The 18,720-nt window shown below is 41.1% G+C and overlaps 1 protein-coding gene across 1 annotated transcript in view; it reads left to right on the plus strand.

Annotated features, from left to right (window-relative positions):
• Positions 1-18,720, plus strand: part of LOC113902483 (multidrug resistance-associated protein 4-like) — a 365,222-nt gene that overhangs the window by 193,382 nt on the left and 153,120 nt on the right. The window contains exons 13-15 of the mRNA XM_027557817.1: positions 251-345; positions 571-657; positions 15,790-15,886. Of these exons, the coding sequence (XP_027413618.1) occupies positions 251-345; positions 571-657; positions 15,790-15,886 (279 nt within the window). The remainder of the gene's footprint in view (positions 1-250; positions 346-570; positions 658-15,789; positions 15,887-18,720) is intronic.

Genomic DNA, 18,720 nt, shown 5'->3' on the forward strand with positions numbered 1-18,720 from the left:
ATAAATACCTGTTATAATGGTTAAATGCATAAATGCTCTGAAAAAAATATAGAATGAAAACACATTAAAAGCCCTGAGAAGGTTTTTTTTTTTTTTTAAATGTTCAAAGTTACAATTTAGTTGCTATGAAAAATAAGCGCACTGCTGCTGATCAAACACTTGTATGAATTACTAACGCTGAAGGGCTAAGATGGCAGGAGGACAACACATTTCAATTCTTTGTTTTTTTCCCTTTTCTCTCTCTATGTAGGATTTACAGTTTCTGGAGAATGGAGATCTAACTGTCGTAGGAGACCGAGGAACCACACTGAGCGGGGGGCAGAAAGCCCGGGTCAGCCTCGCCAGGTAAATGGCACTTCAGTTGTCATCCTGCCCCTCCTTCTCCATGGCTCCTAGTGGACATGAGCACACAGACCCTGCTCACTGGGTGGGCCTGTGTGAAGCAGGGTCTTGGCTCTTTCCCTAGGCTCTTGGAATGAACATAAAGAGTTTTTGAACACTGTCTTGGTTTAGAGATGAGACTCAGGGAGTGTAAAGTGTCCTCTCCTGATGTCTCTCTACGTTTTCTAGAGCCCTGTATCAGAATGCAGACATCTACCTCCTGGATGATCCACTCAGCGCTGTGGATGCAGAAGTCAGCAGGCACTTGTTCAAACAGTGAGTTTGCTCCTATTGTCTATCATTTCTGCTTTCCAGGAACTCTGTACAGATCAGGAAAGAGAGCTCAAGAAAGCCTTTGTACTTTGGGAGACTCAGCTCACTCTGCCTGGTATCTCTCTTTCCCCTCCCTTCCCCTCACAGAAGATCCATCATAGAGAAATTTTGCATCATGCTGAGGTCAGGACAGGAAAATAGAGCAGGTGCTTCCACTGTGTGGAGGACAGTGGGGTCTGTGCTTTAGGCAGTGAGGGATAGATGGCAGATTTCCCCCTGCTACTTGTAGTTGCTGAATCCAGACACCAGGGATAAGAAGGACAATGAATAGGGTGGTCTGGTGGTCTAGTGGTTAAGAATCTGCCTTGCAATGTAGTGGACATGGGTTTTATCCCTGTTGGAGAACTAAGATCTCTTATGCCATGGAGCAACTAAGCCCATGTGTTACAACTGTTGAGCCTGAATGCTCCAGAGCCTGCGCACCACAGCTTGAGAGTCTGCATCGCAACAAAAGATGCTGCATGAAATGACTAAGACCTGATGCAGCTAAATAAATAAATAAATATTTAAAAAGAAGAAAGATGATGCATGCTTTTTCTTTTCTTCTTCTTCTTCTTTTTTTTTTTTTTTTGTTTATGTGTCAGGGGGAAATGTTCTGCATAATCTTGAGTCTAGAGTGACCTTGTGAAATTACAGGAGGATCACCCTGCCTCTGGCATCACATGTTCTATACGCACAGCCTGGTGATTTAGACATAGCCTTTTCTTAAAGTTGTCCAGGGCACAAGACCTCAGACTTCCCCCAGTCATCCATGCTGGTCCCAAACTCACCTCCAGTGCTTGGCTCATGCCGTCCCCTCTGCCTGACATCTCTTTTCTCCTCTCCTCACCTTCTCATTCTTTTTTTTTCCCTCTGTGTAACACTTTAGAGGTATTTTTTTGACTTATTTTTTTAAATTTTAATTGGAAACTAATTACTTTACAATATTGTATTGGTTTTGCCATACATTGACATGACTCCGCCACGGGTGTACATGTGTTCCCCATCCTGAACCCCTCTCCCACCTACCTCCCTCCCCATCCCATCCCTCACTGGGATTGACCCAGAGGGATGCATGCTTTTTAAATTGGAGAATGGGACTAGGTGACCTACTACTTGGCTGCCAGTTCTTTTCCTCCATCATTTGTTCAAGGCCCATTAGAAGCCAAGTTTTTAGTACTGGTATATGGCTTCTGTGGAAAGGCCTTGTTGGTTTATTTTGCTTGTCATTCCATTGGTTTGAAATTCTTACTAAAATCAAGAATTTCAAAGTGATTTATTCCTCACCAGCATATGGCCTCAAACATTAAAATTGCTTCATTGATGCTTAGTAGAATGAATACTTAGACCCACATGTAGGGTTAACTTGAATTTGAAACTAGGTATCTAGAATCTGACTCTTTGTGTCTGGATTTAGTTGTTGGTAGTTCTTGTTTGACCACTGAATCCCTGAGGTAGAAAGACTCTGATGCTTTTCTGTGTATAATGTGTCCTAATACACGCTCACCGAGACCTCTGGTGGAGTCTAGATGGGTCTTTTTGAAAGTCTCCCAAACTTTCTTTTTCTGAAGCAGCATCCACATCTACTCCATCTTGCTGTTGTTCACCTTGGTGAAGCCAACAAGTCCTTCCAGCTGCACTTATTAAAGCCCTGCTGTGTGCCCTGAGATTGATGCCCTTAGAGATGTCACTGCACAAAACCTCTTAGTTTACAAAGCAAGATGGTCAGCCATGAGAAGGGAAGGACCTACACTGGTCAGTATTAAGGGAGACCAGGATGCTCAGCTCTCATTCCTGCCTGTAAGGAACCTGTCTCTACGTGGAGCTTGTTAAGACAGAGGGCTGGGAAAAGGTCAGCAGCTCAGTTCAGTTCAGTCACTGAGTCATGTTCGACTCTTTGTGACCCCATGGGCTGCAACATGCCAGGCCTCCCTGTCTATCACCAAATCCCAGAGTTTACTCAAACTCATGTCCATTGAGTTCGTGATGCCATCCAACCATCTCATCCTCTGTCATTCCCGTCTCCTCCTGCCTTCAATCTTTCCCAACATCAGGGTCTTTTCAAATGAGTCAGTTCTTTGCATCAGGTGGCCAAAGTATTGGAGTTTCAGCTCCAACATAAGTCCCTCCAATGAATATTCAGGACTGATTTCCTTTATGATGAACTGGTTGGATCTCCTTACAGTCCAAGGGACTCTCAAGAATCTTCTCCAATACCACAGTTCAAAAGCATCAATTCTTTGGTGCTCAGCTTTCTTTATAGTCCAACTCTCACATCCATATATGACTACTGGAAAAACCATAGCTTTGATTACCTGGACGTTTGTTGGCAAAGTAACATCTCTGTTTTTTAAGAAGCTGTCTAGGTTAGTCATAACTTTTCTTTCAAGGAATGAGCATCTTTTAATTTCATGGCTGCAGTCACCATCTGCAGTGATTTTGGAGCTCCCCAAAATGAAGTCTGTCACTATTTCCACTGTTTTCCCATCTATTTCCCATGAAGTGATGGGACCAGATGCCATGATCTTCTTTTTCCAAATGTTGAGTTTTAAGCCAACTTTTTCACTCTCCTCTTTCACTTTTGTCAAGTCAACTCTTTCACTCTCCTCTTTCACTTATCCATTCATTGTCAAGAGGTTGTCTAGTTCTTCTTTGCTTTCTGCCATAAGGGTGATGTCATCTGCATATCTGAGGTTATTGATATTTCTCCCTGCAATCTTGATTCCAGCTTGTGCTTCATCCAGCTCAGCATTTTTCATGATGCCCACTGCATACAAGTTAAATAAGCAAGGTGACAATATACAGCCTTGACATACTCCTTTCCTGATTTGGAACCAGTCTGTTGTTCCATGTCCAGTTCTAACTATTGCTTCTTGACATTTAGAGGGTTTTAATACAGAATAGTAAGTGCTGAGTGAAAGCAGAAGTGGCAGCTGGAGGCTTTCACTGAAGTTGGAAAGTTCCCTGTGCCCAGGGCTGGGCAGGAAATGCCCTGGGGGCCTGCAGGCTGGGCTGGTGTGTGGAGCCTGAGAAGAGGACCCAGTTCTTTTTTTTAAAATTAATTAATTAATTTATTTTACTTTACAATAGTGTATTGGTTTTACCATACATTGACTTGAATCTGCCATGGCTGTACATGTGTTCCCCATCCTGCATCCCCCTCCCAAGCCCTCCCCATCCCATCCCTCTGGGTCATCCCAGTGCACCAGCCCTGAGCACCTTGTATTATAAATCGAACCTGGACTGGCAATTTGTTTCACATATGATAATTTACATGTATTAATGCCATTCTCCCATATCATCCTGCCCTCGCCCTCTCCCACAGAATCCAAAAGACTGTTCAATACATCTGTGTCTCTTTTGCTGTTGCATACAGGGTTATCGTTACCATCTTTCTAAATACCATATATATGCATTAGTATACTGTATTGGTGTTTTTCTTTCTGGCTTACTACACTCTGTATAGTAAGCTCCAGTTTCATCCACTTCATTAGAACTGATTCAAATGTATTCTTTTTAATGGCTGAGTAATATTCCATTGTGTATACGTACCACAGCTTTCTTATCCATTCATCTACTGATGGACATCTAGGTTGCTCCCATGTCCTGGCTATTATAAATAGTGCTGCAATGAACACTGGGGTACATGTGTGTCTTTCAATTCTGGTTTTCTCAGTGTGTATGCCCAGCAGTGGGATTGCTGGGTCATAAGGAAGTTCTATTTCCAGTTTTTAAAGGAATCTCCACACTGTTCTCCATAGCGGCTGTACTAGTTTGCATTCCCACCAACATTGTAAGAGGGTTGCCTTTTCTCCACACCCTCTCCAGCATTTATTGTTTGTAGACTTTTGGATAGCAGCCATTCTGACTGGCGTAAGTTGGTACCTCACTGTGGTGTTAATTTGCATTTCTGTGATAATGAGTGATGCTGAGCATCTTTTCATGTGTTTGTTAGCCATCTGTATGTCTTCTTTAGAGAAATGTCTATTTAGTTCTTTGGTCCACTTTTTGATTGGGTCGTTTATTTTTCTGTAATTGAGCTGCACGAGTTGCTTGTTTATTTTTGAGATTAATTCTTTGTCTGTTGCTTTGTTTGCTATTATTTTCTCCCATTCTGAAGGCTGTCTTTTCACCTTGCTTATAATTTCCTTTGTTGTGCAGAAGCTTTTAATTTTAATTAGGTCTGTTTGTTTATTTTTGCTTTTATTTCCAGTATTCTGGGAGGTGGGTCATAGAGGATCCTGCTGTGATTTATGTTGGAGAGTGTTTTGCCTATGTTCTCCTCTAGGAGTTTAATAGTTTCTGGTCTTACGTTTAGATCTTTAATCCATTTTGCATTTATTTTTGTGTATGGTGTTAGAAAGTGTTCTAGTTTCATTTTTTTACAAGTGGGATTTACCAGTTTTCCCAGCACCATTTGTTAAAGAGATTGTCTTTTCTCCATTGTATATTCCTTCCTCATTTGTCAAAGACAAGTGTCCATAGGTGCGTGGATTTATCTCTGGGCTTTCTGTTTTGTTCCACTGATTTATAGTTCTGTCTTTGTGCCAGTACCATACTGTCTTGATGATGGTGGCTTTGTAGTAGAGCCTGAAGTTAGGCAGGTTGATTCCTCCAGTTCCATTCTTCTTTCTCAAGATTGCTTTGGCTATTTGAGGCGTTTTGTATTTCCATATAAATTGTGAAATTATTTGTTTTAGTTGTCTGAAAAATACCCTTAGTAGCTTGATAGGGATTGCATTGAATCTATAGATTGCTTTGTGTAGTATACTCATTTTCACTATATTGATTCTTCTAATCCATGAACACGGTATATTTCTCCATCTATTTGTGTCCTCTTTGATTTCCTTCACCAGTGTTTTATAGTTTTCTCTATATAGGTCTTTTGTTTCTTTAGGTAGATATATTCCTAAGTATTTTATTCTTTTCATTGCAATGGTGAATGGAATTGTTTCCTTAATTTCTCTTTCTGTTTTCTCATTGTTCATGTATAGGAATGCAAGGGATTTCTCTGTGTTGATTTTATATCCTGCAACTTGATTATATTCATTGATTAGCTCTAGTAATTTTCTGGTGTAGTCTTTAGGGTTTTCTATGTAGAGAATCATGTCATCTGCAAACAGCGAGAGTTTTACTTCTTCTTTTCCAATTTTTATTCCTTTTTCTGCTCTGATTGCTGTGGCCAAAACTTCCAAAACTATGTTGAATAGTAGTGGTGAGAGTGGGCACCCTTGTCTTGTTCCAGACTTTAGGGGAAATTCTTTCAATTTTTCACCATTGAAGATAATGTTTGCTGAGGGTTTGTCATCTATAGCTTTTATTATGTTGAGGTATGTTCCTTCTATTCCTGCTTTCTGGAGAGTTTTTATCATAAATGGATGTTGAATTTTGTCAAAGGCGTTCTCTGCATCTATTGAGATAATCATATGGTTTTTATTTTTCAATTTGTTAATGTGGTATATTACATTGATTGAGTTGTGGATATTGAAGAATCCTTGCATTCCTGGGATAAAGCCTGCTTGGTCATGATGTATGATCTGTTTAATATGTTGTTGGATTCTGTTTGCTAGAATTTTGTTAAGGATTTTTGCACTTATGTTCATCAATGATATTGGCCTATAGTTATATTTTTTTGTGGCATCTTTGTCAGGTTTTGGTATTAGGATGATGGTGGCCTCATAGAATGAGTTTGGAAGTTTACCTTCCTCTGCAATTTATCTGGAAAAGTTTTAGTAGGCTAAGTGTTAGTTCCCTAAATTTTTGCTAGAATTCAGCTGTGAAGCCGTCTGGTCCTGGGCTTCTGTTTGTTGGAAGATTTCTGATTACAGTTTCAATTTTCATGCTTGTGATGTGTCTATTAAGATTTCTATTTCTTCCTGGTTCAATTTTAGAAAGTTGTACTTTTCTAAAAATTTGTCCATTTCTTCCAAGTTGTCCATTTTATTTGCATATAGTTGCTGATAGTAGTCTCTTATGATCCTTTGTATTTCTGTGTTGTCTGTTGTGATCTCTCCATTTTCATTTCTAATTTTGTTGATTTGATTATTCTCCCTTGTTTCTTGATGAGTCTGCCTAATGGTTTGTCAATTTTATTTATCTTCTCAAGAACCAGCTTTTGGTTTTGTTGATTTTTGTCTCTTTTGCATTTATCTCTGCCATAATTTTAAAGATTTCTTTCCTTCTACTAACCCTGGGATTCATAGTTTCTTCCTTTTCAAGTTGCTTTAGATGTAGATTTAGGTTATTTATTTGACTTTTTTCTTGTTTCTTGAGGTAAGCCTGTATTGCTATGACTGTTCCCCTTAGCACTGCTTTTACAGTGTTGCACAGGTTTTGGGTTGTTGTGTTTTCATTTTCATTCATTTCTATGCATATTTTGATTTCTTCTGTGATTTGTTGGCTATTCAGCAGCATGTTGTTCAGCCTCCATATGTTGGAATTTTTAATAGTTTTTCTCCTGTAATTGAGATCTAATCTTACTGCATTGTCGTTAGAAAAGATGCTTGGAATGATTTCAATTTTTTTTGAATTTACCAAGGCTAGATTTATGGGCCAGGATGTGATCTATCCTGGAGAAGCTTCTGTGTGCACTTGAGAAAAAGGTGAAATTCATTGTTTTAGGGTGAAATGCCCTATAGGTATTAATTAGGTCTAAATTGTCTGTTGTATCATTTAAAGTTTGTGTTTCCTTGTTAATTTTCTGTTTAGTTGATCTATCCATAGGTGTGAGTGGGGTCTTAAAGTCTCCCACTATTACTGTGTTATTGTTAATTTTCCCTTTCACACTTGTTAGCATTTGTCTTACATATTGTGGTGCTCCTGTATTGGGTGCATATATATTTATGATTGTTATATATTCTTGTATTGTTCCTTTGATCATTATGTAGTGACCTTCTTTGTCTCTTTTCACAGCCTTTGATTTAAAGTCTATTTTATCTGATATAAGTATGGCTATTCCTGCTTTCTTTTTGTTTCTATTTGCATGGAATATCTTTTTCCATTCCTTCACTTTCAGTCTGTATGTGTCCCCTGTTTTAAGGTGGGTCTCTTGTAGACAACATATATAGGGGCCTTGTTTTTGTATCCATTCAGCCAGTCTTTGTCTTTTGGTTGGGGCATTCAACCCATTTACATTTAAGGTAATTATTGATAAGTATGATCCATTGCCATTTATTTTATTGTTTTGGGTTCGAGTTTATATACCCTTTCTGTGTTTCCTGTCTAGAGAAGATCCTTTAGCATTTGTTGGAGAGCTGGTTTGGTGGTTCTGAATTCTCTCAGCTTTTGCTTGTCTGTAAAACTTTTGATTTCTCCTTTATATTTGAGTGAGATCCTTGCTGGGTACAGTAATCTGGGCTGTAGGTTATTTTCTTTCATCACTTTAAGTATGTCTTGCCATTCCCTCCTGGCCTGAAGGGTTTCTATTGAAAGATCAGCTGTTATCCTTATGGGAATCCCCTTGTGTGTTATTTGTTGTTTTTCCCTTGATGCTTTTAATATTTGTTCTTTGTTAATTTGATTAATATGTTTCTTGGGGTGTTTCTCCTTGGGTTTATCCTGTTTGGGACTCTCTGGGTTTCTTGGACTTGGGTGATTATTTCCTTCCTCATTTTAGGGAAGTTTTCAACTATTATCTCCTCAAGTATTTTTTCATGGTCTGTCTTTTTGTCTTCTTCTTCTAGGACTCCTATGATTCTATGTTGGGGTGTTTAACATTGCCCCAGGGCTCTCTGAGGTTGTCCTCATTTCTTTTAATTCCTTTTTCTTTTTTCCTCTCTGATTCATTTATTTCTACCATTCTATCTTATACCTCATTTCTGCCTCCATTATTCTCCTGTTGGTTCCCTCCAGAGTGTTTTTTATCTCATTTATTGCATTATTCGTTATATATTGACTCTTTTTTATTTCTTCTAGGTCCTTGTTAAACCTTTTTTGCATCTTCTCGATCCTTGTCTCCAGGTTATTTATCTGTAACTCCAATTTGTTTTCAAGATTTTGGATCATTTTCATTATCATTATTCAGAATTCTTTATCAGGTAGATTCCCTATCTCTTCCTCTTTTGTTTGGTTTGGTGGGCGTTTATCCTGTTCCTTTACCTGCTGGGTACTTCTCTGCCTTTTCATCTTGTTTATATTGCTGTGTTTGAGGTGGCCTTTCTGTACTCTGGCAGTTGGTGGTTCCTCTTTATTGTGGAGGTTCCTTGCTGTGGGTGGGGTTGTACGGGTGGCTTGTCAAGGTTTCCTGGTTAGGGAAGCTTGTGTCGGTGTTCTGGTGGGTGGAGCTGAATGTCTTCTCTCTGGAGTGCAATGAAGTGTCCAGTAATGAGGTTTTAGATGTCAGTGTGTTTGGTGTGACTTGGGCAGCCTGTATATTGAGGCTCAGGATTATATTCCCGTGTTGCTGGAGAATTTGCATGGTATGTCTCTCTCTGGAGCTTGTTGGCCCTTGGGTGGTGCTTGGTTTCAGTGTAGGTATGAAGGTGTTTGATGCGCTCCTATCAGTTAATGTTCCCTGGAGTCAGGAGTTCTCTTGTGCTCTCAGGATTTGGACTAAGCCTCCTGCCTCTGGTTTTCAGTCTTATTCTTACAGTAGCCTCAAGACTTCTCCATCTATACATCACCAATGATAAAATATCTAGGGTAATGATGAAAAGTTTCTCCACAGTGAGGAACACCTGGAGAGGTACACAGAGTTACATGGAGAAGAGAAGAGGGAGGAGGGAGAAAGAGGTGACCAGGAGGAGAAGAGGGGGAATCAAAAGGGGAGAGAGCAAGTGAGCCAGTAATCACTTTCCTATGTGCTCTCCACAGTCTCGATCCCTCAGAGATGTTCACAGACTTAAACAGAGAAGAGAAGAGTGAGGAAGGAGACAGAGGTGGCCAGAAGGATAAAAGGGGGAATCAAAAGGAGAAAGACAGATCCAGGCAGTAATCAGTTCCCTAAGTGTTCTCCACAGCCCAGAACACACAAAGAGATTCGAGTTGGGTAGAGAAGAAAAGGGGGAGGGGGAAGATAGAGGCGACCTGTTGGAGAAAAAGGAGAGTCAGAAGGGGGAGAGAGCAATCAGGCCAGTGATCTCGCTCCCAAAGTTAAAGACTGGGTTCTTAAAGGTACAAAGTTGATAACAAATACCAAAAAGCAAAGATTAAAAATCTAGACTAGAGGTTAGATTCTCAAAATTACAATATTAAAAAAGTCACAAAAATTATAATATATATATATATATATATATATATATACATATATATATATATATATATATACAAAGTTTGCTTTAAAAATAGGGTCTTTTTTTTCTCAAGGTAGTAGTAGGTTATAAAAATGACAATTAAAGCTGTAATGGGGACTTAAAAATCAAAAAAATAAAATAAAATAATTTTTTAAATTAAAAAAATGACAATAGTTAAAATATATCTAAGACTTTCTCTGGAGCTATTGCGGTCAGTGTGGGTTCAGTTCATTCTCAGATACATCCTTGGTCCAGCTTGTACTTCTCAAGGGCCATAGGCCCTTTCCTATGTAGTCGGTGCTAACTGTAGGATTTTAATTGACTGCACCTGTCACTTCCAGAGCAGTTCCCTCTGTTTATTTTAGCTTCTTCTATTTGCTGGTCTCTTCAGTGTCTAATCTTCGCCCTGACACAAGGGGCGTGATGGTGGTCACTTTTTTTTTAGGCTTGCTTATTCAGTCGTGCTTTGGGGAGGGAGGAACACTGCAAACAAATATCACTAGCATGTGCTCACAGTGATTCAGCCACACTGGGTTTGTCCCCGCTCACAGTGTGTGTGCTTTTCCAGTCTGCTCAGACTCTAGGTTGCTCTTCTGGGAACTGTCTGATGCGGGCCCTGGTTTGCATGCACTTCCCAGGTCTAAGCTGCTCAGGTTCAGGTTCTCAGATACTCCACAAAGGTGCAGACTTGGTTGGGCGTGTATTTTGCTCCCATCCCAGGTCTGAGCAGCTCAGGTGACCAGGTGCTTGGCGCGCATAATCTTCCCCAGTTGAAGGCTGTGGCTTATCCCCTCCCCCATCCCAGCCGCTTGGTTTTCTGGGTGTACAATGGGCGTGCCTTCTCAGGTGTGCTGTGTGTCGCTTCTGGGGAGCTAATCTCTGGCTGCGACCCTCCTGGCAGATGTCGACCATCCAGAATCCCAAGAAGTATTGGTTAGCAAAAAAGTCTGCTTGCAGTTTGGTATAGGATGCCTCTCTTGAGCTGCGATTGCACCCTTCTGGCTCTGGCTGCCATCGCCTGCCTTTCTCCGGTGGGGGATGGGCTGGTCCACAGCCAGCTAGCTCTGCTCAGTCCTTTGTTCTGTGAGCATGCCTGGCAGTGTCTTAGGTTAGGGCTTTTCACGGGGTAGCTATCCCACAGTCGGGCAGGTCATGGTGGAGAGGTCTGACAGAATGTGGTCCACTGGAGAAGGGAATGGCAAATCACTTCAGTATTCTTGCCTTGAAAACCCCATGAACAGTATGAAAAGGCAAAATGATAGGATACTGAAAGAGGAACTCCCCAGGTCAGTAGGTGCCCAATATGTTACTGGAGATTAGTAGAGAAATAACTCCAGAAAGAATGAAGGGATGGAGCCAAAGCAAAAACAATACCCAGCTGTGGATGTGACTGGTGATAGAAGCAAGGTCCGATGCTGTAAAGAGCAATATTGCATAGGAACCTAGAATGTCAAGTCCATGAATAAAGGCAAATTGGAAGTGGTCAAACAAGAGATGGCAAGAGTGAATGTCGACATTCTAGGAATCAGCGAACTGAAATGGACTGGAATGGGTGAATTTAACTCAGATGACCATTGTATCTACTACTGTGGGCAGGAATCCCTCAGAAAAAAAGGGAGTAGCCATCATGGTCAACAAAAGAGTCCGAAATGCAGTACTTGGATGCAATCTCAAAAACGACAGAATGATCTCTGTTCGTTTCCAAGGCAAACCATTCAATATCACAGTAATCCAAGTCTATGCCCCAACCAGTAACGCTGAAGAAGCTGAAGCTGAACGGTTCTATGAAGACCTACAATACCTTTTAGAATTAACTCCCAAAAGAGATATCCTTTTCATTATAGGGGACTGGAATGCAAAAGTAGAAAGTCAAGAAATACCTGGAGTATCAGGCAAATTTGGCCTTGGAATACGGAATGAAGCAGGGCAAAGACTAATAGAGTTTTGCCAAGAGAATGCACTGGTCATAGCAAACACCCTCTTCCAACAACACAAGAGAAGACTCTGCACATGGACATCACCAGATGGTCAACACCAAAATCAGATTGAATATATTCTTTGCAGCCAAAGATGGAGAAGTTCTATACAGTCAGCAAAAACAAGACCAGGAGCTGGCTGTGGCTCAGATCATGAACTCCTTATTGCCAAATTCAGACTGAAATTGAAGACAGTAGGGAATACTACTAGACCATTCAGGTATGACCTAAATCAAATCCCTTATGATTATACAGTGGATGTGAGAAATAGATTTAAGGGCCTAGATCTGATAGATAGAGTGCCTGATGAACTATGGAATGAGGTTCGTGACACTGTACAGGAGACAGGGATCAAGACCATCCCCATGGAACGGAAATGCAAAAAAGCAAAATGGCTGTCTGGGGAGGCCTTACAAATAGCTATGAAAAGAAGAGAAGTGAAAAGCAAAGGAGAAAAGGGAAGATATAAGCATCTGAATGCAGGGTTCCAAAGAATAGCAAGAAGAGATAAGAAAGCCTTCCTCAGCAATCAGTGCAAGGAAATAGAGGAAAACAACAGAATGGGAAAGATTAGAGATCTCTTCAAGAAAAATAGAGATACCAAGGGAACATTCCAAGCAAAGATGAGCTCGATAAAGGACAGAAATGGGATGGACCTAAGAGAAGCAGAAGATATTAAGAAGAGGTGGCAAGAATACACAGAAGAACTGTACAAAAAAAGATCTTCATGACCCAGATAATCATCATGGTGTGATCCCTCAACTAGAGCTAGATATCCTGGAATGTGAAGTCAAGTGGGCCTTAGAAAGCATCACTAAGAACAAAGCTAGTGGAGGTGATGGAATTCCAGTGGAGCTATTTCAAATCCTGAAAGATGATGCTGTGAAAGTGCTGCACTCAATATGCCAGCAAATTTGGAAAACTCAGCAGTGGCCACAGGACTGGAAAAGGTTAGTTTTCATTCCAATCTCAAAGAAAGGCAATGCCAAAGAATCCTCAAACTACTGCACAATTGCACTCCTCTCACATGCCAGTAAAGTAATGCTCAAAATTCTCCAAGCCAGGCTTCAGCAGTACGTGAACCGTGAACTTCCAGATGTTCAAACTGGTTTTAGAAAAGGCAGAGGAACCAGAGACCAAATTGCCAACATCTGCTAGATCATGGAAAAAGCAAGAGAGTTCCAGAAAAACATCTATTTCTGTTTTATTGACTATGTCAAAGCCTTTGACTGTGTGAATCACAATAAACTGAAAATTCTGAAAGAGATGGCAATACCAGATCACCTGATCTGCCTCTTAAGAAGCCTGTATGCAGGTCAGGAAGCTGGCATATGAGAGGAAGGGACTCACTGCAAAGGGGTACAAGGAATTTTGGGGGGATGATGAAAATATTCCAAACCATGACTCTGATGATGGTAAGCTACTGCATAACTTTTTAAACTTATTGATTTGTATAATGAAGTGCTGAATTTTATTTTTCATTTAATATTCTTCAATAAAAGTGATTAATATTTAAAAAAAGAAAAAAAAAAAAAAGAAACCTGTATGCAGGTCAGGAAGCAACAGTTAGAACTGGACATGAAACAACAGACTGGTTCCAAATAGGAAAAGGAGTACGTCCCAGCTTATTTAACTTATATGCAGAATACATCATGAGAAACACTGGGCTGGAAGAAACACAAGCTGGAATCAAGATTGCTGGGAGAAATATCAATAACCTCAGATATGCAGATCACACCACCGTTATTGCAGAAAATGAAGAGGAACTAAAAAGCCTCTTGATGAAGGTGAAATTGGAGAGTGAAAAAGTTGGCTTAAAACTCAACATTCAGAAAATGAAGATCATGGCATCTGGTCCCATCACTTCATGGGAAATAGATGGGGAAACACTGGAAACAGTGTCAGACTATTTTTTGGGCTCCAAAATCACTGCAGATGGTGACTGCACATATGAAAATAAAAGATGCTTACTCCCTGGAAGAAAAGTTATGACCAACCTAGATACAATATTGAAAAGCAGAGACATTACTTTGCTAACAAAGGTCCGTCTACTCAAGGCTATGGTTTTTCCAGTGGTCATGTATGGATGTGAGAGTTGGACTATGAAGAAACTAAGCGCCAAAGAATTGATGCTTTTGAACTGTGGTGTTGGGGAAGACTCTTGAGAGTCCCTTGAACTTCAAAAAGGTCAAACAAGTCAGTTCTAAAAGAAATCAGTCCTGAATATTCATTGGAAGGACAGATACTGAAGCTGAAACTCCAATCCTTTGGCCACCTGATGCAAAGAGCCAACTCATTGGAAAAGACCCTGACACTGGCAAAGATTGAAGGCAAAAGGAGAAGGGGGCAGCAGAGGATGAGATGGTTAGATACCATCATTGATTTAATAGACATGAATTTGAGCAAACTGTGGAGACAGTGGAGGACAGGGAAGCCTGGTGTGCTGCAGTCCATGGGGTCAAAGAGAGTTGGACATGACTTATGGACTAATTGACAACAATTCCATGAAAAACTTTAATACTAACTGGAGATGGGGTTACTCAGTCAAGAAACTTATGTTCAAAAGCTGAACTAAGACATGTCAAAAGGTAAAAATAAATCTGTTTGGAATTAATGAAACGATGCTGAATGTGTCTGCATCTCAGGGTCTTCTTTCTGATCACAGACCCTGTGTCCAGAGTGTCCCCTCAGAGTTTTTCTATTCTGAGTCCAAAGCATATGACCACTTGTGGTTATGGAGGAGTGGGGAAGGGAGCTGGCATTTACTGAGCAGATGGGTGGTTAGACTTCTCAGAACATGTGATTGTCATTGATGTTGTTCTGAGATGAAGAAACTGAGGCTTAGTGGCTTGTCTGATGGAACTGAGCTGCAGTCTACTGCCTCCAGGTTCTCCATCTGACTCACTCAGCAGGTTGAGCTCTGGCCTGTGTTCCTGAGATTTGCTTTGTGAGGGTGCAGGGCACTCAGAGTACCTGCCTGGAGCCCTGCCCATGCTCACTGGGGCCTCGGACCTGGCTACTCACTTCTCTGCAGGGGTTGTGGACGCTGTAGGAAGAGACTGGGGCTGAGTTCCTTGGGGTCTGCATTTAAAATGTAGGGGCAGTTTGAGGGGGTTGCTGTGAAAAAAAAAAACACTTAAGTTTGGATAGTTTGGGGGGATCTTGGCTAAGAGAATTGTGTGTCTTGAGCTGTTGGATTATTTCCTCTGATTTGGGCCATTTGGACTCTCATCTTTCATTTTCATATTCAGAAAGTTTTTTGGTTCAAATGAAATGTTTACTTCCTGTTTGGGATGGAATGTTGCAGAGACATATGGAGGCCACATTAGCATTCATTTTCTGTCTAATGCTATTTGGGAAGAAGTGTCTAGAAAATGCACTCTGGCAAAGGTTACCAAGAGTCTATTAATTTGTTGTTGTTACTATGTACATTATAAATCATAAACAATCACTTAGAAAACTGCCTGAGAAAAATATAAAGAGTTTTAAATGACATAGATTCCTCTTCTCCCATTCCTGTATAGTGATGAAATAGTATTTTAGTTCAGTTAGTTGTTCAGTATTGGTCAGTTGTTTATCATCATCAAATGTGTAAATAATTGATGAGTTTTTTGAGGAAAAAAAACCCTAGCTGTTGGTGCCTCCTTCACTGGACTGGTTTGTAGAATTTTTGAACAGAGCTGGATTCAGGTTTGCTGATGACGAATTTGAGGACTTAGTCAGATTTATTGATTTATATTGGTACTTAATTTGTATTATGTATTTGGTATTTAAACCATGGATCTTCAACTCCTGTGTTGTCTTTGTCTCATTATGTTTTCAAAATATGTGTTTTCAATTGGAAGCACCCCCATTCATGTTTTTACATACTGTACCTTTTATGTTTGTAGGTGTATTTGCCAAGTCTTGCATGAGAAGATCACAATCTTAGTGACTCATCAGTGGCAGTACCTGAAAGATGCAAGTCAGATTCTGGTATTGGAAAAGGTAAGTAATTTCTAGAAGTCTGTGGAACTTGCTGACACTCAGGTGTGTTGAAGGTCAGGCCTCCCAACCGGTCACTCTCTTTGGATTAATGGTAAATGCCCTCTTCTCCCTCAGTTGTACACTCCCTTCTTCTCAGAGCTGGTGGTATTCTTACACTTGAGGATGAATCCAAAGGCCTGTAGAAATGTCACTATTACACTGTAAGCCACATGAAGCTTAAAGTGTATAGAAGTACAACCACAAGGCTACTGAATCATCACTGTTCTAGTGAAATTGTTAAGGATAATGATGGCAATGTTTTTTAGAACTTTTTGTTTTCCTTTTCCAGGATTTAAGTCAAATTGTATTATTTGTAAATTAGAGATACTAAGACCTGTTTGTAGTCACATGATTGTCATGCAGTTTGCCTGAAGAGCATCTTCCATTAGTACAGGAAGCAAGGTTGGGTAGCCAAGCACCTGGGTCAGAGACACCCTCTCTGCTGGTGTTGCTAGTCGCTGGTCTCCCTGCCCAGGTCTCTATGTGCCCAATACGTGTGGGAGCCTGTGCAGCAGGAGGACAAGGCCCTGCCCTCACGGGGCTCCTGTTCTTATGGGGACAGATATGACAAAGAAGGTGACATCCTGGCTGCCTCCCTGAGGAGCTGGCGCCTCACGAGGTCTGAGTGACATGAAGGTGGGGACCGTGCTGTCACCTGGGAGGGGGAATCTGAGGCAAGGGGGTCTTAAGGAAGGAGCTGACCTGGCATGTTGGAGGAACATCAGGAAGACCAGCATGTCTGAGGAGAGTGAGCAGGGGGATGTGGAGGGAGCTGGTCTCTGAGCAGTGGGCAGTGAGCCCAGAAGTGAGATGGAAGCCTTGGATGGTCCAGAGCAGAGGAGGATGTGGTCTGATGTGGGGTTTAAAAGATTCCTCTGATGGTCACTGGAGAGGTGACAGCAGAAGCAGTTAAAAGGCTTAGTAAAGCTGAGAAGACAGAAGTGTGGGCTCAGGCTAGAGTATCAGTTTCTAGCTGCTGTAACAAAGTACTGCAAACTGGGTGACTTCAAACAACAGAAATATATTTTATTTTCTTGAAATATAGTTGATTTACAATATTGTATTAATTTCTGCTGTACAGTGAAGTGATTCAGTTATACATATACAGTTATACATATACATATATTTATTTTTAAATATTCTTTTCCATTATGGTTTATTATAGGATACTGAATATAATTCTTTGTGTGCTACATAGTAGGACCTTGTTGTTTATCCATTCCATATATAATGCTTACATCTGCTAATCCGAAACCTCATACTCGAAGTCTCCCCAGCTCCCTCCCTGTTGGAACTACAGGTCTGTCCTCTCTGTCCTAAAAACAACAGAGATTTATTGTCTCCCTGGTCTGGAGGCTACAGACCAGGCCACAGCCCTGCTAGTCCAGGTGCTGGCAGGGCTGTGTTCTCCCTGAAGGCTGCAGGAGGAATCCTTCCTTCCTGCCACTGGTGTGCGCCAGTCTTCCTTGTGTTCTTTGGCTTCCAGCTGCAGTATTGTGGTCTCTGCTTCTGATACCACGTGGCCATTATCCCTTGTTTGTCTGAATCTCTTCTGTTCTCATAAGGACATCAGTCATATTGGATTTAGGGTTACCCTGCTCCAATGTGACCTCATCTTAGCTTGATTGCATCTGCAAAGACCCTGCTTCCAAATAAGGTAAGTTCACAGGTATCATGTTTAGGGCTTGAACACACCTTTTTAAGGGGCCACCATTAAGTGCACAATACCTCACAAGATTGGGAGTGGGTTGGAGATTAGTGAGAATTTTTCAGACTTGGTAATTGTTTGATGTTTCACCCCTTAGTTTGTCTGTGTCTGTGCCTCAGCACCTCTGTTGTTAACCCTTGTCTCTTTCAACAGACACATGGCAAAATCTCTCACTTATCAAATGAATTTCTGTTCTAAGAAAGATGATTGAAACATAGCATCTCTACCTCTCAAAGCAATTCCATGTGCAGACTGTTCTCCACTCCTCCAGGAATGTGGAGCTCAGATTTCTTAAGCTTGAGACCAGTTAACTTCACATGCAAAGCAGATGATGTGCTGTGCTTGGTAACTCAGTCATGTCCAACTCTTTGTTACCCCAGACTCCTCTGTCCATGGGGATTCTCCAGGCAAGAATACTGGAGTGTGTTGCCATTCCATCCTTCAGGGGATCTTCCCATCCCAGGGATTGAACCCAGGTCTTTTGCATTGCAGGCAGATTCTTTACCATCTACGCACCAGAGAAGTCCAAGAATACTGGAGTTGGTAGCCTATCCCTTCTCCAGGGGATACTTCTAACCCAGGGATTGAACCAGGGTCTCCTGCATTGCAGGCGGATTCTTTACCTGCTGAGCTACCAGGGAAGCCCACAGAGCAGGTGATACTAGTATGTAAAACCCTGCATTGGCAGTATTGAGTACAGAATGGTGAGAGGCACAATAACATATTTAGCCAGTCCCTAGATGTTTTGGGGCCCCCTTATTGATTCTTTTGAGAATACCATCCTCAATTTTAGAACAACAATTTGTCCGCTAGTGAGCACCCCTGGATGAGTTGGGGGTCCATCCTTTCTATTTGTCTGATCTCTCTCTCACACCAGAGGGGGGATGGCATGCCGCCTTGTCCCCTTGGAATTGTCAGGGCTTGGCTGCTGAGTGAAATTACTGTCTTTGTACCACTAGTAATTTCCTTGTGCAGCTTACAGATACTAAGTAGAAAGTGGTAATTTCATTAAGTAAGGTGTATGTATTTTGTCTCTCAAGTGGCACAAGACACAATATATCTTGAATAAAATTCTAATTCTTCAGTA

Source organism: Bos indicus x Bos taurus, chromosome 12 (genome assembly GCF_003369695.1).
Source record: "Bos indicus x Bos taurus breed Angus x Brahman F1 hybrid chromosome 12, Bos_hybrid_MaternalHap_v2.0, whole genome shotgun sequence".
NCBI lineage: Eukaryota > Metazoa > Chordata > Mammalia > Artiodactyla > Bovidae > Bos > Bos indicus x Bos taurus.